The 25,954-nt window shown below is 39.7% G+C and overlaps 1 protein-coding gene across 5 annotated transcripts in view; it reads right to left on the minus strand.

Annotated features, from left to right (window-relative positions):
• snx14 (sorting nexin 14) overlaps positions 1 to 25,954 on the minus strand; it is an 82,845-nt gene that overhangs the window by 31,246 nt on the left and 25,645 nt on the right. For 2 of the 5 annotated variants that reach the window (XM_079830687.1, XM_079830686.1), the window contains exons 5-22: positions 24,730 to 24,808; positions 24,602 to 24,645; positions 24,407 to 24,494; positions 24,246 to 24,330; positions 23,907 to 24,063; positions 20,682 to 20,757; positions 20,459 to 20,503; positions 20,281 to 20,361; positions 20,000 to 20,114; positions 15,205 to 15,360; positions 14,995 to 15,119; positions 14,848 to 14,906; positions 13,063 to 13,086; positions 9,938 to 10,070; positions 8,354 to 8,546; positions 8,185 to 8,268; positions 7,998 to 8,098; positions 4,214 to 4,322 (exon numbers count right to left, since the gene is read on the minus strand). In XM_079830687.1, the coding sequence (XP_079686813.1) occupies positions 4,214 to 4,322; positions 7,998 to 8,098; positions 8,185 to 8,268; positions 8,354 to 8,546; positions 9,938 to 10,070; positions 13,063 to 13,086; positions 14,848 to 14,906; positions 14,995 to 15,119; positions 15,205 to 15,360; positions 20,000 to 20,114; positions 20,281 to 20,361; positions 20,459 to 20,503; positions 20,682 to 20,757; positions 23,907 to 24,063; positions 24,246 to 24,330; positions 24,407 to 24,494; positions 24,602 to 24,645; positions 24,730 to 24,808 (1,754 nt within the window). Of the gene's footprint in view, positions 1 to 4,213; positions 4,323 to 7,997; positions 8,099 to 8,184; positions 8,269 to 8,353; positions 8,547 to 9,937; positions 10,071 to 13,062; positions 13,087 to 14,847; positions 14,907 to 14,994; positions 15,120 to 15,204; positions 15,361 to 19,999; positions 20,115 to 20,280; positions 20,362 to 20,458; positions 20,504 to 20,681; positions 20,758 to 23,906; positions 24,064 to 24,245; positions 24,331 to 24,406; positions 24,495 to 24,601; positions 24,646 to 24,729; positions 24,809 to 25,954 lie in introns of those variants that run through there. The other 3 variants (XM_079830689.1, XM_079830688.1, XM_079830690.1) reach the window with 2 other exon arrangements.

Here is a 25,954-nt window from a genome sequence, read left to right on the forward strand (position 1 = left end):
CTGGCCGAGGAAAGGCTGCCTTCGCTGGGGTTATGAGCAGTGATTGCCCGGTGATAGCCTGGATCTCACAACTCCAAAAACACAAGATTATTTTTTTTAAATAGGCGCTCTCTTTATAAATAAACCACAGATTTGAGCTTTAAACAACTACATTACCACCTGAAAACATTTTGTGACACAATACTACTGTTTTTAATTTATGCAGGGTTTCTCATACACGTCACTTTACCACGTGACAGCAGCGAGCAGGCTCCTGATTGGTTAACGCGGCGCGAATTGACGCCAAAGTTCAAATTTTTCAACTCGGGCGTCAGACGCGAATTCGCTTCAAACGCGTGAATGCACAAAAGCACCATTCGCGTGTAACGCGCGTATCGCGCAAGACGCTCAATTCGCGTCCAATTCGCGCCATTCGCGCGAACTGGACGCGCGAATGAGGCGGATTCGCGTCCTTCACGCCGCGCGTAACGCGCCTCCCGCGCCGCGGGACCTCCAGACGCGCGTCAACGCGCCTTTCCATTGACTTAACATTGAAATCACTCGCGCCAGACGCTCAATTCGCGTTTGGTGTGAACGCAGCATTAGTCTTTCCTCCTGACTATGAATTAAATGGGAATTAAATTAAATACAGTTTTTTATCGTGTAATCATAAATGTATATTTCATGCGTGACTTTAAATTATAAACAAGCTCGAAATACACCGGGACTCTTATTTTGAAATGCCTGCGCAGTTGCAGGAGCTCATTCAAGTTCAGATGAAGGAGATAAAATATGCGTTGTTACAACCGTCTAAAACATATTAACATGGTAAAGTAAACATTGTCATTATTCCTCAGTTTGGTGGTGTTTATGAACATTGTCATTAGTTCATGAAGCAGTCTGAAGCGTTGTCGCGTGAGCCTGGAGAAGCTCAACAGCTCCGTGTTTTCCCGCCGTTCGATCCACAAGTTACAACTCAAATGTGTGCATCTACTGGACATCAGTTCTGACGGGATCTCTTCCCTAATCGCCCCTCACTAACATTTTCGTCCAGCTTTTATTCGTTGACGAAAATGACAGATTTTTGTCATAGTTTTTGTCATCCAAAAATGGTTTTATATTTAGTTATAGTCTCGTTTTCATCAGTGAAATAAGGTCTTTGACGAAAAATATGCCGAAAATTATTCGTCAACTAAATTAACACTGTGGTGAGCAGAGTAAGAAATTTCTGCTTTTTGTTTGTTGTTTTTTCTGCTAAAGACTATCAGGTGGAGTTGAATCAACTAGAGGAGTTATGGCACACACGGAGATGAGAATGGGATGTATGGACTTATCTAACTCTGGGGGATACGGTGAATAAGCTAAAGTCCCAAAAAGCAGACCAATTTGGGCTCGACTGTTAAACTGTCAACGATTTGAATCCGTGGCGGAAGGAAGTACCATAAAAGAGTGTTTGTTGTTGTTTCTAATTTATTTACACACTTGTGCCGTTGAACTGTTGCATAAACCAGGGGTTTTCAAACTTTATGATTGCAAGGACCCCCAAATATGATGAAACTTTTATGAGGGACCCCCTTCCTAAAATCCATCTATATATTTTATGTTGGAAAAAAAAAACAGTTAAAATGTTAGATAAAAAGTGTGACATTATAAATACAACATATTGTTCCCAAACTTAAATTAGTTATAATTAATGCTGGATGTATAAACCTGAAGAAGAAAATTATTTGTATAAGCAACTTTCTTAATAAATGTATGTAAGCAGCTTACATACTGCGTTAAGAATACTGCCTTACCACCCCAGAGATAAAGCGGACTATAGTGAGAAAAACTCACTAGAAAGAGACAAAGCAAACATACAATTCTGGAAAGTATAGTCAAACCAAAAATTATTTTTTGACACCAGATGTCCTTCCAGAAAAATGCGGCTTATTTTTGTGATTGTTGCGGGCAAAAATCCTTGATTATGCAGCACATTTTCTTAAAAAATGCGATGGAAAATGTGGGATATTTATGCAATTTTATGCGATGAAATTGCTGGAACTTGCAAAAACTGTGGTTTGATGAAAAAGAGAAAAAAAGCTCACAAAATGCTGGGAATATTTAAGTTCTTATCTTGTTTTATTGAAGACCTTAATAAACACATGGCTCAAATGTACAAAACATTGAGTCAAACAAGTTCTGTAGCTTTAAAAAAGGAATTTGCTACAACTTCTGAAAAAATTAATAAATAACTTCCTGTTTTACAGAGGTAGCTACACAAAACAGACATTTGAGTGCTTCCAATGCACAAAGTGCAATCTCTTAAAGGGTTAGTTCACCCAAAAATGAAAATTCTGTCATTAATGACTGACCCTCATGTCGTTGGACACCCGTCAGACCTCCGTTCATCTTCAGACACAAATGAAGATATTTTAGTGTAAATCCGATGGCTCAGAAAGGCCTCCATTGGCTCAATGCACTTTACACTCTCAAGACCCTTAAAAGGTAGCCGTCCATAAAAGGTGAAAATGAAGCTTCGAAGCGTTATGAATCAGCGAGTCGATTCATGATTCGGATCGCGTGTCAAACTGCTGAAATACGTGACTTTGGCGATCCAAACCGCTGAATCGACTCACTGATTCATAATGCTCCGAACCGCTGAGTCGACTCACTGATTCATAACGCTCCAAACCGCTGAATCGACTCACTGATTCATAACGCTCCAAACCGCTGAATCGACTCACTGATTCATAACGCTTCAAACTGCTGAATCAACTCACTGATTCATAAGGCTTCAAACCTCTGAATCGACTCACTGATTCATAACGCTTCAAACTGCTGAATCGACTCACTGATTCATAACACTCCGAACCGCTGAATCGACTCACTGATTCATAACGCTTCAAACTGCTGAATCAACTCACTGATTCATAACACTCCGAACCGCTGAATCGACTCACTGATTCATAACACTCCGAACCGCTGAATCGACTCACTGATTCATAACGCTTCAAACTGCTGAATCAACTCACTGATTCATAACACTCCGAACCGCTGAATCGACTCACTGATTCATAATGCTTCAAACCTCTGAATCGACTCACTGATTCATAACGCTCCAAACCGCTGAATCGACTCACTGATTCATAACGCTTCGAAGCTTCATGATGCTGTGTTTTGAATCGGTCAACACACCGGGAAACTGCTTTGCTCTTTTGGTGTTATTTTTGTTGGCAAATGGGAATGTGCGCGCTTCATCATGGTTTCACCGATATCTTTGGTTTCTCCACGGGGTTCGCAGCTTTTCGATGACGTTCGCGTCGGGTAATTACGTCACTTCAAAACGGCAATTTATGCGGCGAAAGTGCGGCATATTTGAAAAAATGCCGCCCCCGCATAAATATGCGGACTTTGGCTGATTATGCATTAAATCATGCGATCGCATAATCACGTTTTTCTGGAGGGACTGATTTATGTAATTGAGGATAGCAAAATAAAGTGAACTGTGACATATTATACCCAAAATTCCTCATACAGTGGACTTTCAGTAAAATGTATCGAAATTTGGGACCAAAATGATTCAGACACTTTGAGCTGAGCATGTTTTGCTGAAGTGTTTTTCTTTAATTGCTAATGCGACCTTTTACATCACAGGCTGAAATAAATCACGCATTGCTTGGTCATTGGTTGACTTAAATTGGTATTATCTAATTGTGTCCTTAAATTGAACAGCTGATTGGTTGATTGTAATCATTACATACCTTTCTATCAAAGTTATCTGACATTATCAAGATTAAGTTCTTGTCATATTTCATTACCATTTACTAAACTATAGCGAATAAACTGTGATAATGTGAGAAAATGTTGAAGGTGTCTGAATAAATGTTGGTTTGTATGTATACAGCAAGAAAGGTGAGATACATTTAGAAATTAAACAGAATGTTCGGTCGACTTTATCCCTTTTTGCTTTGTCTTTTTATTCTCTGATATTTTCTGGGGATCCCATTTTGAAAACCTCTGGTATAAACGCAATATCACACTCGTAGCCGCGCGTATATATCAGTGATTACCTACGGCCGAAACACAGCCGTGCTGATATACAGACATACCGCACTCGTTATTACAAATTTATAACTAGCTTTTTGAAGTTGGGAGCACCAGTGCTAAAGCAAGTAAAAGAGTGAATTTCAAGCCCTGTGCTGTGTGTATTTAAGCAGATTATGTGGATATAGTTAAGAAAGCTTAAACATACCTAGGTTGACATCTAGTGTTTTATCATTGAACTGTGACTCCATGCTGTGGGGAGACAGGAAATCTGCCAAGAGCTGGCTGTTACTCAGTTCAGGGTGATGCAGCAGTTTCTGTAGAAAACATTAATTCATTTACATTAAATCAACACACTTGAGGGCTTTTCACACTTGGGTCATTGTAAACCCAGAGTAAATGGAATCCTGGGTTATCTTGCTTCACGTTTCACATTGCTCATAATGTACATGGGGTTAAAAGGGTTAGTTCACCCAAAAATGAAAATTCTGTCATTAATTACTCACCCTCATGTCGTTGGACACCCGTCAGACCTCCGTTCATATTCGGAACACAAATGAAGATATTTTAGTGTAAAGCTGATGCTGAGAAAGGCTTCAGATAGGCCTCCATTGGCATTCAGTACATTTACACTCCCAAGATCCATGAAAGGCACTTAAAACGTCGTTACAAAGTCCATCTCACCACAGTGACTCTACAATAATTTTACGATGCGACGACAATAGTTTTTGTGCGCCAAAAAAATCTAAATAACGACTTTATTCAACCTCTTCTTGTCTTCCGTGTGTGCCTCCACGACGCATGCGCGAGAATATGACGCAGATCCGGCGTTCGGACACATGAGCCAGAAGAGATTTGTTTACAAGCATCGGAAGACGCGAGTATCTAAGCTGTTGAATTCTACATTGATCGTGCTTTAGGTCTCGGCGTAGTGCTCAAAATGGGGCTAAAGTGTGCATTTCATGGATTCCCGAACGCCGGCGCTACGTCATATTCTCACGCATGCGTCGTGGAGGCACACACGGAAGGCAAGAAGAGGTTGAATAAAGTCGTTATTTAGATTTTTTTTGGCGCACAAAAACTATTGTCGTCGCATCGTAAAATTATTGTTGAGTCACTGTGGTGAGATGGACTTTGTAACGACGTTTTAAGTGCCTTTTATGGGTCTTGGGAGGATTAATGTACTGAACAGGCACGTGCAGGGGGGGGGGGGGGGGGGGGGGGGGCTTTGGGTGCTCGAGCCCCTGCCCTTTTTCAAAATGAATCAAAAGTGCCCCTCTCAGACAAATATCAATGATAATATCGTGGTCAATAAAACTAAATAAATGTGATTATTATAACATGACAATGTATACAATAGTAACGAACGGCTCAAAAGTCGGACAATTTCTGTTGAGGCGTTGCCATGACGCGTTGCTATGGGTTTCGTGCGTTTTGATTGACAGCTGATTTTCCACTGTTCGGAAACGGCTCTCGAGCCAAATATGGTCCTTTCCGAGAGTGTGTGGCCTTACGGAAAAAAAGTAAACCAATATTTTTTTTCATCCATAATCAGAGCTAATGTGTTGATTTAATTACAAATCTATATATTATATATTTTAAAGTATTACACAATTCACCAATGCCCGTTTGTCATGTATATACACCAACCAATCGTGATCTGGCAAAGCAAGTTCAAATTCCATTGGGCATGTGAAGCGGTAATTTTCTGTTCTTATTCATAAATCGGTTGAAAACTACATGGCCAGACGATTTCGGTACGGTGCGCGCGTGTACCGAACGGTTATGAATGTAATCTATAACAGTTAACAGTCGGCTTGTTTAAAGCGCGGAACACACTTCAATCCGAGTTCCCACACGAACATATTAAGTATTCAGTCCATTTTATCACGAAATTCAAACGATAAATGCCATTTTAAAGCTCTATTATGTGACGTGACAGAGAGACGCGTATCAGTTCAACTTCAAGCGGCAGCGCGCGGCAGCGCGAGTGAACGCGATCATCTCTTCCTAAAGAAATGAATATCTAAAAGGTATGTTGAGGATACATTACAACTTATTGAAACGTATCATATGTTGTGTAATCGCTCCATCGGTGTTTCAACCGCGGAAAAACAATAAAACAGCTTGTAAACAAACAATGTCATGTAGAATCACATTTACCTCAGAAGTCATTCAGTGTCCACAGCTGTGAGTTCACTAGACAGATTAACTCTTTCACTAAATATATGACCTATATTAGCCTATATATTCGTTATATTAGCCTATATGTATTCATTATATACCACTTAGCCTGTTAGTGATGTCTTGTTTATCTAATGTATGTTTAAATAAACCTGTCATGAAAATTACAGCCACTAAATGATTATATTATAGAAAAAATTATAATAATTAGATTTAGAAGTTAATGCAAAAACTGCCTTATGTGAAGCGAGTGTTGATTATTATATCTAAAAATAAATAGCAAATTAATTTAGGCTAATAGTTTGGGCTCTGTTGTTAATCTTTAATAGCAATATGTAAGGGCTCCCCATAGTTTACAGCATTATCTTTAAGAAACTTTTAGTTATAACTGAATTCATTTAAGGACAGACACAATTTTTTTTTCATTAAACCACTGTTGAATAAAAATTGATAAAAAGCAATTTTGTAAAACTGCTGTACCGAATCCGTACTGAACCGTGACTTCAAAACCGAGGTACTTACCGAACCATCAGTTTTGTGTACCGTGACACCCCTAATATATATATATTTACATATTGCCCCTTTTTTACATTTGAGCCCCTGCCTCTGAAGAACTCTCTGCACGGCCCTGGTACTGAATGCCAATGGAGGCCTATCTGAAGCCTTTCTCAGCATCAGCTTTACACTAAAATATCTTCATTTGTGTTCTGAAGATGAACGGAGGTCTGACGGGTGTCCAACGACATGAGGGTGAGTAATTAATGACAGAATTTACATTTTTGGGTGAACTAACCCTTTAATACTGAATCCTAAATTGTCCATAAATTTCACACTGTACATTTCTAAACCCTAGGTTAACGTCCTTTCTTGCATATTTGAGGTGTCAGTGTCAGTGTCATTGATTGGACGGCATCTGTTTATATAAGGGCTCTAAAATTGCACACCCTCATATTACACTGTTGACAGTACTAAGGGTTTTTTTCTGAATGGACCTTTCAGACCATAAGCGTAAGAACGAAACTTCTCTTCTTTATTCCAATTGAAGCGTTTTCTGCTGCCATTTTTCTCATCAAACACTGTAACGACTTTTTATACAACACACAGTGTTTCCGTGACTGTAAAAAGCATGTGAATATCAGGCACACGATTGGTTGTCTTTTGCTAGCATCTAGCCTTAACATTTGCAATACAGGTTTAACACCGCAAAAGTGATGCCAACCCTTCTCCGGGTTTCATATCTCTGGGTCGAAAGCAGTGCTAACTCCGCTTCTAAATTACAAGTGTGAAACGGTCATTTACCTGGGGTCAAAAGAAAGGTTTAGAATGACGATAACCCAAGGTTAAGCGCAGTGTGAAAAGCCCTTTGGAAAATTCTTGTGCCTGTCTCTGTGTAAATCCTAAGCATATAGTCCCAGACTAAAATGCATGTTTGAGCTGTTTTAACTGAAAGCAATTTGTACTGATATATCTTAAAATATGTCTGTGCCTTTGTTTTAGATGCACACCAGTAATGTTTTTATTTCTAAGGCATGTTAACTTAAATGCCCTAATATTGAACTAAGGCCTAATCCTGGCTTAATCTAAGCCCTGTTTGTGAAACCAAGCCATCAAGTATATTATGCTTGCAGCAAAATCATGGTTAATTATATTTTTCTACCTTATTAAACATCCATTCAGCATTTATTTAGTTTTAATGTTATAACCCACACTGCTAGAGATCTCGATCTGATGTAACCGTATGGCAGATGGATGATGTTTACACTTTGTTAATAAGATGAAGCAAGTGTACAAAAGGTCAAGTACATTACCTGTAAATACTCCTCAAATTCACCTCGTTTGGAGGACAGGAATTCATAGTTCTTTGGTCCAATGATTCTTTTGGAAGGGAGTTGAGCGTCCTGGAATGGGCCTGTAATACAACATCAAACAAGAGAGATAAATAAACCGTAAGCATGAAGGCTCAGTCATGACGAGAGAGACGATAATCAACTTTACCATGAAACTCTGTGAGTTTAGATTCGAGCACATAAAACTCCACGTATCTTCTGTACACAGACCAGTTCTCGGTCTCATGTCCCACTGCAAAGCAAAGAAGAACTTTGTTCTCACATGACATTGGCATAATAAAATATTATTTCGGTGTAAATGTAGTTTTAAAACTCGCCATTCTTCCTGTCGTGGCGCTCCACATCGATGCAGAAGACTGGATTGCGCTCTTTCTTAACCTCGTCCTCAAAGAAATCCACGTAAGGGATTGAGATGGTCCAAGCGGAGAGGTTGCGCGATGATCCTGGAGTTCCAACCCCCTCCACGGGCACTGGAGAGTCGTCCTCAAACACCATCACCGCCTCCTCCACCTGACCGTACACAACAGACAGAGATTTCAAACATTTTTAGCATCAAAATGGATTCCAGTGCCAATTAAAATACATGTGCACATTCTGTGAAGGTTTCTATTTACAACATATTTTTAAAGAGTTGAAACGGAAAACGATTATTTTCAACCTTCATTGTGACTCGCTGTCTGAAATGCAGTCAGTAAACGGCCACTGTTATGATTTACTAACGTCATTGCATTAAAAAAACGGTATTACGGCCACTCACTATTGCACGCGAGTAAGTGTTTCCATATAAAACCGTCATTTACAGAAAAAGCATTATGAAATCATTCAATTCAGTTGGCCGTTTCATCTTTCAATAAAAGTTTCTGTAACACTTTTTATGAAGCCCATGCTTATAATGATTTATAGCCCCCTTTATATTAGTATTATAATTCTATAAATATATTAATAAAGATTAAATAAATGCCTTGTTCATAATGAGGAGGACATTTTAAGCTATGAAACTTGCATGATGTTTTAATGATACAGAGACCTCTTATATGTCAAAAGATCAAGGCAAATTTGACTTCTCATGTCATGACCCTTTTAAAATATTGTTTTTTTTATTTTCACATAGTTAAACAAAGTAGTTAAAGGTGCACTATGTAACTTTTCCGTCCACTAGAGGTCATCTGTTGAAAACAAAGGCGTAGTTTGATGACGCCACGGATGAGCGCAGAATCTTGACTCGGGCAGAAATCATGTTGATGTGATTATTAACGTTACTGTAGTGAAGCAGAGCAGGAGCGAATGTTGTGGAGCTGAGGAACCGCTGGAGCGATTGTTAATAAGATGAACGCAACACACGCCTCGCGAGCAGCGGGACTCTTATTATGCCACAGTCGCCGGCGGGACTTTTATTATGCCACATCCATTCCTCCACTCATGAGTGTGAGGTAACGCAGCTCTGCTGATCATATTACACACATCTGAGTGTGTTGATGATGGGATGACGTTACTGTGTGTTCTCTCAGCCGCTGCTATGACACTTGTTCACACTGCAGTGAGAGTAAAGCCTGGAAAACCAAAAAAACGGAAACCATGGGTAACGCAGATATGATGTCATCGACAGGCCACGCCCTCACACGTCCCGGTTCCTCGGTTAAAATAGCAATTTCTCACGATTTACAAATAGTTGGAAACATTTGGGATATTGTAAGTACTCAACTGAACAAAATATATAACACTGGCCTAGTGGTTTTGGGATATTTTACTGAAAATGTTTTACATAGTGCACCTTTAAATAGTTCCAATAGTTGTTGCTAGGACGCAGAAATTGGTACCAAGCTCTGTGAAATTGTTCTGGTATTGGCTGCTGAAATTTTAGTAATGTGAAACTAGTTCAGTGTCAGCATGTTTCATCTCACCGTGTCGTCTTCTCCTTCGATCATGGCATATTGTGGTAGCATTGCACCCTCCATCGTGCTGCTCTTAAACACGCCCTTTATCTTGCTGCCAATACGGCTGATCCCAAAAGACTCGCCACGCTTCGACGTGTTCCTGTACGCAAAAAAACACAGCTGTTGATTTGTCACAAATTCTGATGGTTGCTTAAAAGAGACAAACAGCACTCTACACCGCACCAAAGTCACACAACCAATGACAGGGCGCATGATACAATGACAACATAATCACAGGAAATGATGGGTATACCTAAGTGCCTTTAAAAGAACATGAGCGATACAGATACAGGCTCAAACAATGCAAGGCAATGCAGACAGTCCAGTAAACCCATGCAGCAATCCTGTTGCCTTTGCTGAACTCGGACCAATTTTACCTCCAGAGAACTGTTTCTGACAGGCAAACTGGTCTAAGATTGGCAGCAACTTCCACCCCAGACTTACTTCCTGGGGAGGGCTGGTAATTCTGTAGGGCGACGTGTTAAGGCGGATGTGGCTCTGGAATTGACCACTGGGGACCTGTGGCCAGTGACATAATTCCTGGCCAAAGGGATGCTGTCAAGTCTAAATGAAGCAAATAAGCATGCCAGCACAAGTAAAGGGGGGAAAAAGAGATGCACATCAGCACTAAAAGGACAGCTGGAGATGGGAGAGGACAGATTCAAATGCACATCAAATTGTCATTCATTACTAGTTCATTTACATGAACATTTGAAACAAAAGTCAGCAGGCAGTTTCAGCTTCAGACGGCACACCAACGGTCCATTGCTGACCGCCTAACTCCTATTGCACACAAAATTAAAAAGCTATTTGTACGATCCAATCAGATTGCCAGACTACAACGTGACATCCGTGAGTCAGAATATCAGCGCGCCAGAGAACAAAACTGTGTTTATGAAATAAGAGCTTCTGAGAAAGAAGTTTGTGAGGTCAGAAACAAATCTTTTAATTGAGGTTCATATAAGCACGCAAACTACAGTAGATATTTTCAAGGACTTTATGGTACATTTGGTTTTTTATTTTATCGGGAAAATAATCCAAATGAGGACAAAATAGGCGCCGTAGTGGCCATGCTAACAGCAAACTGTTTAAAATGGACTGGTCACAGTCGAATTATGATTATCTCAACAGAAGAAATTAATTAGAGAACATTTCCATGTCAAAGAAGCTGGAGCCTCAGAGCCACAACTACCTATTACAGACTAATGGTTGTGTTTACCAGCCAGAGCAAACATTTCTGGAAAGCCTTTCAAACTCCAGAAACAAACTCCAAATGTCTCCAATCACAGCAGTGGGCGTTTACACTAAAGTCTCACAGCAGCCAATCACAGCAGTGGGCGTTTACACTAAAGTCTCACAGCAGCCAATCACAGCAGTGGGCGTTTACACAGAAGTCTCACAGCAGCCAATCACAGCAGTGGGATGTTTACACTGAAGTCTCACAGCAGACACGCCCCTTCAAACAGGCTAAAATCAGGGTAGGGAAAAAAAGGCATTTTTTTCCTAAATTATGACCATTTTTGATATAAAAATCACACTAACATTATAAGTGCACCCAAGAAAACCAAGAAAAAGTTCATGACGCCTTTAACACTTTTATTTGATTGTTTATAACTGTGAAGCTTCTTTTAAAACAATTTGTGTTGTCTTCCAGAAAACAGAGGTTTATTTGATCAACCATCTTCCATATTAAAGGATAATTACACTTTTAAATAAACTTTTGCTGATAATTTACTCACCCGAACGTGATCATCTCTGAGCTCCGCCATAACTTCTGCTAAGTGAGGTCAAATCAAGGCATCTACGTATATATCCATGACCACGCTCGTATTTTGACCTCACTTAGCGGAAGTTATGGCGGAGCTCAGAGATGATCACGTTTGTCTGATAAGAGGTAAAATAACAGCATAAATACTGCTCGGTTTCTCGCAGAAACTGATGGTTTGGCTAAATAAGACCCTTATTCATCATCTGGGGTCGTTTAAAGCCCTTTGAAGCTGCACTGAAACTGTCATTTGGACCTTGAACCGTTTGGAGCCCATTCAAGTCCATTATATGGAGAAAAATCCTGGACTGTTTTCATCAAAAACCTTAATTTCTTTTTGACTGCAGAAAGAAAGACATGGACATCTTGGATGACATGGGGGTGAGTAAATTATCAGCAAAAGTTTATTTAAAAGTGAACTAATCCTTTAAGTGTTCAGTGTGAGAGACCCTCAAATACAGTGTCAAGATTTCAGCTAAATCAGATGATTGTTGTGATGTTCCAAACCATTTTGGGGGCGTTTTGAGTTAAGAAATGGGTAGCTGACTTAACAGCAAGCTTTTCACAGTCAAACCTGTGTGTAGTCTGACATCCAGCTGTAAAAATTGGCAGAAGATAAATGTAAAGACCATCTCCTAGAATCCTTCTAATGTGATAACAAAGGAACCAAATGAAAAAGCCTCTGAAGTTTTTGACTATAACATCTTCAGATATAGAATAGGGCTGGGCAATATAACTGAGAGAAAAAAAAATTATATTTGATAATATTTCATATAGTGGGGACCAAAAGTCTGAGATCACATGGTAAGTCATTTACTAATTGAAATTATAAGAAAGTTTTAGGATTTGGACATTGTTTCTTGTTTCCACTGAATGACACCAAACGTGTTCTCAGATCATACCGGAGGTTCAGTTCATGTCAGAGGAGATCATAGTAATTCCCAAATTCATGTCTACAGTATTTTTAAATTCAACTTAAAACATGATTTTTCAGCAGCGGTCTGAGACTCTGAACCCACTGTACATATATATTTTGTTATGATAAACATTTGTTCTGAAGGGTTAATATTAGTGTAGCATTTCATTCATTTCATACAGCAAATATAACGTTAAAAATGTTAAAACCATCATGATATTTACTATGTTAATATTGCAACCAAAACAATATTGAATATATTGTAAATATCTGATATATTGCCCCTCCTATCAAACAGTCGAACTGTTCTTCATGACATTGAGGTGCGTCACATGGCTTTCAGGCAGCTTTATATGGCATGCAGTGAGAGCACTGGACAACAGCCAATTGAACCTCAACAAATACACTTACCTTAAATCATCCATACTCAAATTCCTGGAATAACAGGCAAAAGGGATTACCATGTGCCCTGCATGTCTCTCACTGCTACACATGTGCACGTCTATATGAAGTGAATAATACTCACTCTTTGATAATGAAGCACATGTTGTAAGAGCTTTCTCTCTCAAAGAAAGGTGCCATTTAACCAGGTGTATATAGTCATGAAAATGCCTATTTTTTAGTTTTATGGAACCCATTCAATATGATAATACAATAACAATATCTATTTATTAAAACAAAAATGAAAGAAAAATATATTACTTTATACAACATTTTTTTCTGGTTCTCAAATCTGATTGGATGAGAGCAGTGTGATATTCCCCCAGTATCAGCACTGGGAATGTTTCAATGTGTGTATCACTCCACTTGTGACGACTGTCATGGCGGTCAAGCTTATCCACAATATTTATTACAAATACTACTGTTATTGTGTCACAGAATGTTTTTTAGGCGAGAATGTAGTTATTTAGACCTCAAATACGTGACTCGTATATAAACATAGTGCCTATTTTACAATTTCTTTAGAAGCTTTGGCAGATGTGAGCTCATTTTCAGCGGCTGAGATGAAGCTGTTCTCTGCGGGTACATGAGCACTGAACGGCCGCTGACGGTCTGGAGCTCACATCTGAGAAAGAAATTGTAAAATAGGCGCTATGTTTATCCTTCAGGAATCTGCCGCTGGCTCTTACTGTATGGAGATATTAGATAAACATGAGAGATCATTCATTTGGGGTTTATCAAACAGGCAATCTTTGCTCTTATTACTTGTTCCAGAGCAAACCCATTTGGGTTAAGAGGAAAATTAAGTATCATAACTTCATATTTAGGCTATATTTAACTTAAATCGCTGATTTTGTACATTTGACTGAATTGTTTGCTTGTGTTTCTTTCCTATTGTCTTTAATAATGGCTATTGTTGTTGATTTAATAATAAAATGCTGTATTTGGTATTGAGAAAGGGTCCGTTAGTGATGGTGATGTGGACTTCAGTGACAGTCACATGATCACACCATCAGATGCAGCAAAGACTGTCTTTATGAGTGACTGGTTGTGAACAGGGAAGTTGTTTTAGTGCTGTCATGATGAAGATATCGCTTTCCTCAGCGGACATTCACATATATATAATAATCTGGACATGGAGCTGAAGAATGAATGCTATATCAGATGCAGGTAATACACTCGTTTAGTCCATCTCTCTCTCATAACACAATAATCTTCACTGAAGCGACTCAGCGTTCCTGCGTTTCGAGATCTAAAGTGATGTTTCAGAATCAGTAACAGAGGCTTGAGCTCGACTGTTAAACCGTCAACTTGAGATCTGAATCTGTGGCGGAAGGAAGTAGTTCTGCACAAAAGAGGGTTTTTAAAGACACTCCGTTGTTGTTTCTTATGTATTTTCTCCCTTGTGGCGTCGAACTGTTGTATAAACGCAATATCACACCCGTGATTACCTACAGCCCAATCACAGGCGTGCTGATATACAGCCATATCACACTACTCGTGTCATATTGCTCATATATGGTATTGTACTGTAAAATAAAAAAGACTATTTAATAATAATAAAAATTATTTTATCTAGAACAACAGTAAAATTACAATACTAATATTTACTGTCTTAACGTCTGTGCTCTCAGTTGTCAGTCTTTTCATAATCAAACTATGTATGAACAGATTTATATATAGCATTCCCAACTGTATTCTGCTGCTGTGTGAGTGCAGCAACACACACACACACACAAATGCAAGAAAACTCACCTGTTTAGCTTTGAATTTCTAGCAGGAGACTCAGCACCCCAGAGCAGATATCGAAAATACTGAGGATGAACAGAGACAGATGCATGATGGACAGTTTAAACACAACAGCACTTCAGCAGCTCTGGAAACGCGACCCCTGCAGGTTACCTCATCACTGTGGCAGAACATGGGGGTGAACACTTTCTCCAGCAGAGACAGCACATGTTCATAGGCCTCAAACAGACATCTCATCGTCTGGAGCTTCACCACGCCTGTATACGGCCCCTGGGCGACTGCAGGAAGTGACAGAGACGGAGAGAACAATGAGAGACGGTGGCCTATAACACATGCTGCACAGAGGGCTGTGATGAGACTGACTGTTGTGAATCTCCTCTATGATGAAGGGGTCAAAGCTGATCTTGTCGATGCTCTCCTCCAGACAGTACGTCTCGTAGATCTTCTGCACCTCCTCATGCAAACGCTGCATCTCTGTGTCACTCAGATCAGGACACAGGATCCGGTCATTAAACTCCTCTACACACAAAAAAACCCACACATTTACATTTTTAACATTAAACATCATACACGTTAAAGGAACACGCCACTTTTTTTGAAAATAGGCTAATTTGTACCGTTTTCGAACCCATTCAGCCCAGGGCTCGACATTAAGCCTGTTCACATGCTGTCATTCACTTTTCCGAGTAAAAAATGTGCTTGTCCGGATTTATTTTGTAAATATAATTTATTCTGAAGCAATATTCTCACCAGTGTTCAATCAGCTTTGACATATTTAAATATGCATATTTGTGATATTTTTTACCTTTCTATAAAGGGCATTTTTCCATAATCTTATTAAATATAGGATATGCTTCAGCTTTCCTTTTATATTCTTAAATTTGATCTATGAATTAAATTAGAATAAGACACTATAGGCTGTTACCAATCAAATTAAATCATTTACACTGAAAAATTACAACTGCATTAAATAATGTTATGAGATTATTTTTAGTTCACCCAAAAATGAAATTTCTTCCATTAATGACTCACCCCAATGTTGTTCCACACCCGTAAGACCTCCGTTCATCCTCAAACACAGTTTAGATATTTTAGATTTAGTCCGAGGGCTTTCAGACCTTTGAATGTAAGTGTATGCACACTTTGCTGTCCACGTCCAGAAAGGTAATGAAAACATCATCAAAGTAGTCCATATGCGACATCATTTGGTTAGTTAGACTCTTTTGAAGCGTCGACAATACATTTTGGTCCAAAAATAACAAAAACTAAGACTTTATTAAGCATTGTCTTCTCTTCCGGCTTTGTTTGAATCCGCGTTCATGATGCCACAGTGACTCTGCAGACGTAAGACGCTGTGACGTGTTATCTGGTGCGACAGAGCTTCGTTTGTAGTCTGAGGGAGACGCACGCTATAAACAAGCTGTTCTACATTGTTTGTATTGCTTAATTTTTTTTTAAAATGGTGCGTAAGTGTGCATGTCCCGGATGCCCTAATCGCCAAAGATAACCAGATAACACGTCACAGCGTCTTACGTCTGCAGAGTCACTGTGGCATCATGAACGCGGATTCAAACAAAGCCGGAAGAGAAGACAATGCTTAATAAAGTCTTAGTTTTTGTTATTTTTGGACCAAAATGTATTGTCGACGCTTCAAAAGAGTCTAACTAATCAAATGATGTCACATATGGACTACTTTGATGATGTTTTCATTACCTTTCTGGACGTGGACAGCAAAGTGTGCATACACTTACATTCACAGGACTGAAAGCCCTCGGACTAAATCTAAAATATCTTAAACTGTGTTCGAGGATGAACGGAGGTCTTACGGGTGTGGAACAACATTGGGGTGAGTCATTAATGGAAGAAATTTCATTTTTGGGTGAACTAACCCTTTAAATATTTTTGAATATACAAATAAGAAATGATGGAAAGATGAAACTAAACCACCAGTAGGTGGCGGCATGTGACCGTCTTAATGAGCGAGTCATTGAGTCGATTCAGTGAAACGGCTGATTCATTCAAGAATTTGGCGGTCATTGAATCTTTGATTCAACCGATTCATTAAAACGCTGAATCATTCAGTAACACACTGTTGCTGTGAGATGCGGTTCTGCTGTGATATTTGTTTTGAACTATTTTCGCTGCTGAAATAGAACCAAAATAGTCCATATTGCATCTAAAATGTAAGTGACTTAATGTTAATAGATTGTTTATGGAACTGGCGTATGAAATCAGTGTAATTTTCAGTCATGATGGTATTCAGGAAAACAGCACTCTTGTTAGTGTGATGTTGCTTAACTGTATCATATGTTATAAATATAAAAACTACACCATTTTTACCGTGTATGTTAACTGAGTTTCTTTGTATGAGCGGCGCTCAGTTGTTTGCCCTGCAGCCGATCTCCGGGTCTGGCGGTAGCACTTTTAGCATAGCTTAGCATAGATCATTGAATCTGATTAGACCGTTAGCATCTCGGTCAAAAATGACCAGAGTTTGGATATTTTTCCAATTTAAAACTTGACCCTTCTGTAGTCACATCGTGTACTAAGACCGGACGGAAAATGAAAAGTTGTGATTTTCTAGGCCGATATGGCTAGGAACTGTACTCTAATTCCTGCGTAATAATCAAGGGACTTTGTGCCGTACCATGAGTGCAGCGGCGCAATGATATTACACAGCGCCTGAAAATAGTCCCTGTGCAAGCAGGTTGTCACGTTGGTTATGTTGACAGAAGTTAGCCTATTTTCCAGCGCTGCGTAATATCATTGTGCCTCTGCACCCGTGGTACGGTAGCCTGGTCTTACCAGACTCTTGTACATTTAATTTGGCCACACTCCATTGACAAGCGTTAACTTCCTTGAGTCACTCTGATCAGCCATAACCAATCGCTAACGATTGGTCGCTAACGATTGGTCGTCACGCGCCATCAGTGTTGCCAAGGGCTACTTCAATACTGTTGCCGCGAGCTGTTTTTCATGTTCGCGGGTTGAAGCGACCCCAATTATGTGATATTTAGCCTCAGGAATGCGAATTTTAGTAGGCAACCATGCCAAAAAAACACATATTTTACCCCCCAAATGCAATTTTTACCGGAGAAGCCCCCCTGAAATGCGATTGGGCTTGTTTTGGGCTAGTTTTGAGTAGCAATTGGGCGGGTTTTGTTGTGAAAACCTGGCAACCCTGGAAAGGTTGAATCCACAAATAAATGTGCACACCACCTCAGTGACAAAACCTAAAACTCGTGCATTTGGATGGTGATTTATTCACAGTGGAGGGGAGAGTTTAGTGATCGGGAACAGCTGCTCTCGTGGTCCATAACATGATTGTGTGCTGTAAATAAAATATCATATGCTTGGTATGATAAGAATAAATGCTGCCGGAAATAACGGCCCAATTCAAATGTTTACGTGCTTTTCTTCTTTTTATTTTTTGAGCGGTGATGAAATATATTGCTCTTGAAAATACTTGCCAGCACTTAAAGAAATACAAGTCTAGAAATGCATCCAAATTACAGCGAAGCGCAACCGTACGGTGCTCTGCAGGGATCAAAAAGGTTATATTCTGGTCAAAGATATAGATAAGATATAAGATATATTCTTGAAAACTCAGAGATGTGGATTCGGAGAGCAATTCAATTACCACACGACCTTGGTGTTTATCTAAAACAGTCGGTAATTCGGCCATGGATTTTAACGTGGGTGGTGGGAGACTGACGGCTTCAGCAACTCCTTCACCACTATCGGAGCGAGCTGGAAAATCAAACTTTTCCCGGGCCACAACATCATGGCCACCAACAAAACTCAAAGATTGCAAAGATTGTTCTTGCTCCGGCTTTAACTTCTGGATATTCGGCAGCGGTGCCAGGAATGAATGGCTTCGCTCGCATCTTTTCTCCGCCGCCATTACTGAACTACAACTCAAACTAGCGCACGACATCGACATCATCGTTCTCAGCCACTCCCTCTGTTCGCTGATTGGACCGGTTAAAATTTGTTCGGAGAAAACCTAAGACTATACCGATGTCCCAGACGGAGAACTGAAGGAAAATGAAAATTGAGCGGAAGTACGTAGGAGGGCGGAGCCAGGCTAATGGTACGGCACGAGGGACTAGCAAAGCACCAGTTTCAATAAAAGGAAAGGCCTATATTAAACTTTATATAGCCTACTTTTACATTTTCGCTGCTGTTCTAAAAATGGTTTGCTGTTACCTTAAACAAGCTACAGCTGCTTTAATCCCAGTGCAGGAGCTGTAGGTTTACCACGACACGCACTTTGGCCGGTACAACTTGAAAATTATAATCATAAACTTTTCATTAACTTCGGTAGGATGAACAATAAGTGAATTGTAATTGGCTTTTTTCTGCAGAGAGCGGATCTTTGTTGATGCGTCTTATTTTTTTATCGATCATGTGTTGGTAAAGATTGAGAGACCGGCCACATTATGTTGCCAGCAGTCATATCACCCTGTAGCCCAAGACTGGTTTCCCACTGAAGCTAAGCAGGGTTGAGTCTGGTCAGTACCTGGATGGGAGACCAACTGGGAAAACTAGAATGCTAGAGGTGTTAGTGAGGCCAGCAGGGGGCGCTCACCCTGTGGTCTGTCTGGGTCCTAACGCCCCAGTATAGTGATGGGAACACTATACTGTAACAAGCACTGTCCTTCAGATGAGACATTAAACCGAGGTCCTGACTCTCTGTGGTCATTAAAAATCCCAGGATGTCCTTCGATAAAGAGTAGGGGTGTAACCCCGGCATCCTGGACAAATTTGCCTATTGGCCCCTGTCCATCATGGCCTCCAAATAACCCCCATATCCTGATTGGCTTCATCACTGTCTCCTCTCCACCAATCAGCTGGTGTGTGGTGGGCGTTCTGGCGCAATATGGCTGCCGTCGCATCATCAGGTGGTGTTTGAGGAGATTCCCCCCCCTTCCATGTAAAAGCGCTTTGAGTGAGTGCCTAGAAAAGCGCGATATAAATGTAATAAACTATTATTATTATTATTATGTTTGTCAAAGAGCCAGGTGGGGCTCGCGAGCCATAGTTTCCCGACCACTGTACTAGCACATATTTTGGTAACAGAAACCCAAACCTCCCCTTTTAGTTACTAATGACACATGAATCGTGTGCATGCTAGCAGTGAAACGCATGCCCTCACCCACAGTCAGGCAGAACTGCAGGACGTGAACCGCTCCTTCCTCCTTCAGGAAACTCATGAAGCGGAACAACAAATCCTGCTGCTCTCTGATCTCCTTCAAATCCAACTTCAACACCTGGCAGAATAACACACAAAAGAAGAAACCTGTAAGGACTCAAACAACTCTGAAATCATACTGGAAGTACAGTGTGGAATTCATCAACCTTATCACCACATCCCTTTTCTTAGACATCTTGATAAACCTGAAAGCGTCATGTCAAGGTGACATAAGCTGTACATACCGAGGTTTTCTTATTGCGTGTATCTGCAAACTTCTCCAGGAAGGGCACCAGGTTAGCTGGAGGATCGATGACTGGCTCAGGCTAGCCGCAAAATGACATAAAAAACACCTTATTAAAGACACACTTGACAGGAAAGGCTAACTGAACAGTCTGTCATTGATGTGGTTGAATCACTCACTGGAGAATCATCAATGAAGATGAGCACCATGTGATTTACTGTGTCCTGGGGGGGAAAGTGATTTATAGATTGGATGAACAACTACAAGATTCACATACATATGTTGTATATTTTAAGCAAATATAGCTGCATTTGATACAAGCTAAATTTGACCAATTTAATGCGCACAAATAGTGAATGACAGAGAAAATATCTATGGTTTAAGGAAACTTGTTAGACTCACAGGATCAGCCACAAAGTCCATGATTGGCAGAAACACAGAACCTGTCATGACCTCTCGAATCAGCAGGGCCAAAGATCTGAGAATGAACCACAGAGATTAAATGAGTACAGCAGAGAAACATCAACTGATCCTCATCACACTTTTCACACCTAGAGACGTGAAACATTCATACGTTATGGGTAAAATCATTACAGATGATTACAATTGTTCTCAAAACACTATAAATGGCTGTCTTTGTTAGGGTCATTATTTTATTGACCAAGGAGGGTGCAAAAAATGTATCTGTTTCCAATAAATGCTGTATTTTGAACTTTCTATTTATCAAAGAATCCTGGAAAAACAATGATCACAGTTTCCGCGAAAATATGAAGCAGCATAACTGTTTTCAACATTATTAATAATCAGAAATGTTTCTTGAGCAGCAAATCATCATGGAATGATTTCTGAAGAATCAATGATGCTCAAAATTCAGGTTTGTCATCATTAAAATAAGTTGCATTTTAAAATACAGTGGTGCTTGAATGTTCATGAACTCTTTAGAATTTTCTATATTTCCGCATAAATATGACCCAAAACCTCATCAGATTAAAAGTAGACAAAGAGAACCCAATCAAACAAATGAGGCAAACAATATTTACTTTTGAGAAAAACAGATGTCCTGATATTGTCCTTTAGAGTTCGCTGGTATAATTCAGAATTCATTGTTCCATCAATGATCATGTGCACAAGCCAGAGGGCTATTGGGAAAATGTTTTGTGGACGGATGAGACAAAAATATAACTTTTCGGTGTTATGTTTGGAGAAAGAGAAACACTGCATTCCAGCATACGAAACATATCCCATCTGTGAAACATGGTGGTGGTATTATCATGGTTTGGGCTGGACGAATTCGTCCTGGAAATCTGATGATGCTTTGGGTCAAATTTATGCAGAAATATAGAAAATTCGGTGACACTTTATTTTATGGTTCAATTCTCGCTTCATAACTAGTTGCTTATTAATTTATTAGTACTTATAAGCACATATTAATGGCTTATTCTGCATGATCATATTCTACAACCCTTAATACCTTAACTTTTGTAACTTTTTTGTGCTCAAAATGTACAAAATTTATATAATGAGTGAATACATCATGAATCCATTTTCCAAACCGTGTTTTTGTCTTATCCTGAATCATTACGGTACACTTATAATAAGCGTTTATATTGGAACTATTTTAGTCCGGTTCAGGTCGCACCGCTGAGGAGGAGCACAGTCCCTGCGTGACTCGTCATACACATAAACAGAGAGAAGTAGCTCCAGCTACAATGTTCTCAGTTCTGTTTATTAACCGCTAGAGCGCTTGTTAACTATTAAAGGTGCACTATGTAACTTTTCCATGCGCAAGAGGTCGCTTATTCAAAACAAAGTCATAGATTGACGACATTTGACACATCTGAGTGTGTTGATGATGGGATGACGTTACTCTGTGTGTTCTCTCAGCCGCTGCTCTGACACTTGTTCACACTGCAGTGAGAGTAAAGCGTTTCTGCAGAATAAAACCAGAAACCAAGGGGAACGCAGATATGATGTCATCGACAGGCCACGCCCTCACACGTCCCGGTTCCTCGGGTAAAATAGCAATTTCTCACGATTTACAAATAGTTGGAAACATTTGGGATATTGTAAGTACTCAACTGAACAAAATATATAACACTGGCCTAGTGGTTTTTTGATATTTTACTGAATTTTTTGTACATAGTGCAGCTTTAATAAGCAGTAAATTAGGAGTTTATCGAGGCAAAAGTCTTAGTTAATAGTGAATGTGTTCCCCATACTAAAGTATTACCGAAGGTTCGCCAACTTTCAAGCACCACTCCATATTTGAACAGAAAAACAGTTATTTAAAATTGTAGGATTATTTTTACAAAAAAATGTGTTTAACCCTCTGGGGTTCTTCGGTCATTTCTGACCCGAATTTTTTAAAATAAAAAATGTTAAAAATCGTAGCTTCATCGGAATGGTCCGAAACTTGGTGACTTTATTGGTACTTGGTATATGAACACGCAAAAAAAGTAGCAATTGGGCGGGTTTTGTTGAGAAAACCTGGCAACCCTGGAAAGGTTGAATCCGCAAATAAATGTGCACACCACCTCACCACCACCTGTCTTTGGGGACAGGATTTGAAAAGTCTAAGTGGTCGTAAAAAAAATAGTCACACTCAGGGTCTTCGGGTCAAAAAATGACCCGTATAGGAAATGAATTGGAAATTGACAAAAATATGAAAATACAGAGTTTTTTTTGTGCGTACAATCTACAAATCAGCCAGGATGCAAAAAAAAAGGACTCGACAGTGAAGGGGTGAATCTCTAAAACATCAAGAGTGAAAAACAGACAAAAAAACTCACACACACACACACACACAAAAACACAATTAGCTTTTGGAATGGCACACGTTAATTTGTGTGTGCGTGTGTTTTTGTGTGTATAAGTGTGTGTGTGTGTGTGTGAGTTTTTTTGTCTGTTTTGCACTCTTGATGTTTTAGAGATTCACCCCTTCACTGTTGAGTTCTTTTTTTCTGCATCCTGGCTGATTTGTAGATTGTATGCACAAAAAAACTAATTTCCCATTCATTTCCTATGGGGGTCATTTTTGACCCGAAGGTCCTGAATGTGAAAAAAAAAATTTACGACCACTTAGACTTTTCAAATCCTGTCCCCAATTTTTTGGGGTGTTCATATACCAAGTACCAATAAAGTCACCAAGTTTCGGACCATTCCGATGAAGCTACAATTTTTACTATAGTGGTAAAAATGTGCTATTGCTTGATAAAAATGCTCAATGTGTCCACCGGATGGCACCGATCTCATTAAAAAAATTGCTTTCATGAGGCCTAGGCTTGACTCTAAAATGAAATACAGCTTTAATTAAAAAAAATAAAAAAAATAATATATATATGTAAATTTTTTATTATATTCAATGGGAAAAATGGGTCTTAATTATTGCATAAATATTAATTATAAATCATAAAATTATCTCAAAACAAGAAAAAAATATATATATTATTGAACAAAAATATATTTCATTGATTTTACTCAAATCTTTTTTATCTTAATCCCGCCCTCCTGAGTGTGACCCATAAATGAAGACCCCCAGAGGGTTAAATGCAGCCTTAATTAGCGTAGCAGACTTCTTTCAAAAACATTTTTAATGGTAGTGTCGTTTATGTGAGTGTGTGTGTGTACCTGCAGTCTGTAGCTCTAGGGGGCATGACGTAAGGAAACAGCAGTTCTGTGAGCTTCCTCAAGTACAGCAGCTCATCTTTGCGGCTCCGCAGGGCCACATGCAGATCGGCCCCATACTCCGCTAGTGCTGCCTGCTGGAGGCTCTCGCTATTCTTCACTGCTCACACAAACACACACCATTAAAACAAAACATAACATGTTTAAAAAATATCACATTTATATGATGGTGCCAAAATGCAAAACATCATTTATACTCCTATGCATTTTATACAATGCGACAAAGATGCTCCATAAGCGAAGAACTGAAGCATTTCTGTTTAATTTCAGCACAGGACGCACCTTTCTGCTGTGCTTTTGCCATGATCTCAAGGTGCTTCATAGCCGCTTTCATCATTTTGTCCATCACAAGTAAGGGCACATCCACCTACAAGACAATTTTATTCAGCATGCCACTTCACAGATGTGTGTAAATTGTGATGTCTGTGTAAAGGTGTATGTACTCTTTGTGCTCGGTGAGCCAGAACTGCAGCAAAGAAACGGATTGTTTGTCTCAGTTCATCCACACACGCCTCGTCATCTGTAATATCTCTGATTTGCAAAACATCATAAAACAGACAAAAACGTTGAGTTTGAAATTCATTTCCCCAGCTAAAACATTGTGATAAAAGCAACTTTTGCATTTAAAGCACTCATACCTGTACCATGGGTACACAAAGTTCTCAAGAACCAACTCCAAAACCTGAAGATCAGTCAAACAAAGAATTTATTAGTTTGATTTGTGAATAATATATCATTTTACTCATGACTGGATTTATGGCTCTACCTCTGAAATACTGGCGTCCACTTTGGACGACACCTTTAAGTCCAGCCATGGCTGATAGTTCTCCAGCAGAAGGGTCGGCCTTTGAATAAAAACACAAATGCTTTATAGTTACATTTACATCTTCATTATTCAATCAAAAAAGTCTCAAAAGAATTGATGTTGTCTGTGGCAAGCAGGGTGGGGCCGAGAGCCGTGGGAACATCTCTCTAAATGTTTTGCCTCTTTTGGAAAGTCGTGGAAACGGTTTCTTTTGCTATTGGAGCAAATGGGAATACAAAAAGTTACTGTATATTTGGTATTGTCTCTCGTTCACCACTATAGAAGCTCACCAAACTATGACCAGTTCCACGTCTGAGAATGCCAGAAATGTGAAAATGGTCCATAGTAGTGTTGTAGTCAAGACCACCTAAACCGAGACCAAGACCAGCGTGTGCCAAGACCAAGACTTTGTGGGGTTGAGACCAAGACAAGACCAAGACCAAGACTTTGTGGGGTTGAGACCAAGACAAGACCAAGACCAAGACTTTGTGGGGTTGAGACCAAGACAAGACCAAGACTTTGTGGGGTTGAGACCAAGACAAGACCAAGACTTTGTGGGGTTGAGACCAAGACAAGACCAAGACCAAGACCAAGACTTTGTGGGGTTGAGACCAAGACAAGACCAAGACCAAGACCAAGACTTTGTGGGGTTGAGACCAAGACAAGACCAAGACCAAGACCAAGACTTTGTGGGGTTGAGACCAAGACAAGACCAAGACCAAGACTTTGTGGGGTTGAGACCAAGACCAAGACTTTGTGGGGTTGAGACCAAGACAAGACCAAGACCAAGACCAAGACTTTGTGGGATTGTGACCAAGACAAGACCAAGACCAAGACTTTTGGGGTTTAGACCAAGACAAGACCAAGACCAAGACCAAGACTTTGTGGGGTTGAGACCAAGACAAGACCAAGACTTTGTGGGGTTGAGACCAAGACAAGACCAAGACAGGGCGAGACCGAGTCAAGACCAAGACCAGACCAGCACTCCTTAAATTCATCTAAAAGAGCCATATCTACTGTCTGAGAAATGTCTTATATTTAATGAATAAACACAATTAGAATAGTAACACACTATAGCGCTGTGACCAATCAAATCACTAACAATAAAATTCATGGCACAGAAGTTGCATCTGAATTGGTACACCAGCATAAATAATGTTCAGATTAATTTAACACTAAAACATCA

The sequence above is a fragment of the Gobio gobio genome (genome assembly GCF_949357685.1).
Source record: "Gobio gobio genome assembly, chromosome: 12".
In the NCBI taxonomy this organism is placed as follows: domain Eukaryota; kingdom Metazoa; phylum Chordata; class Actinopteri; order Cypriniformes; family Gobionidae; genus Gobio; species Gobio gobio.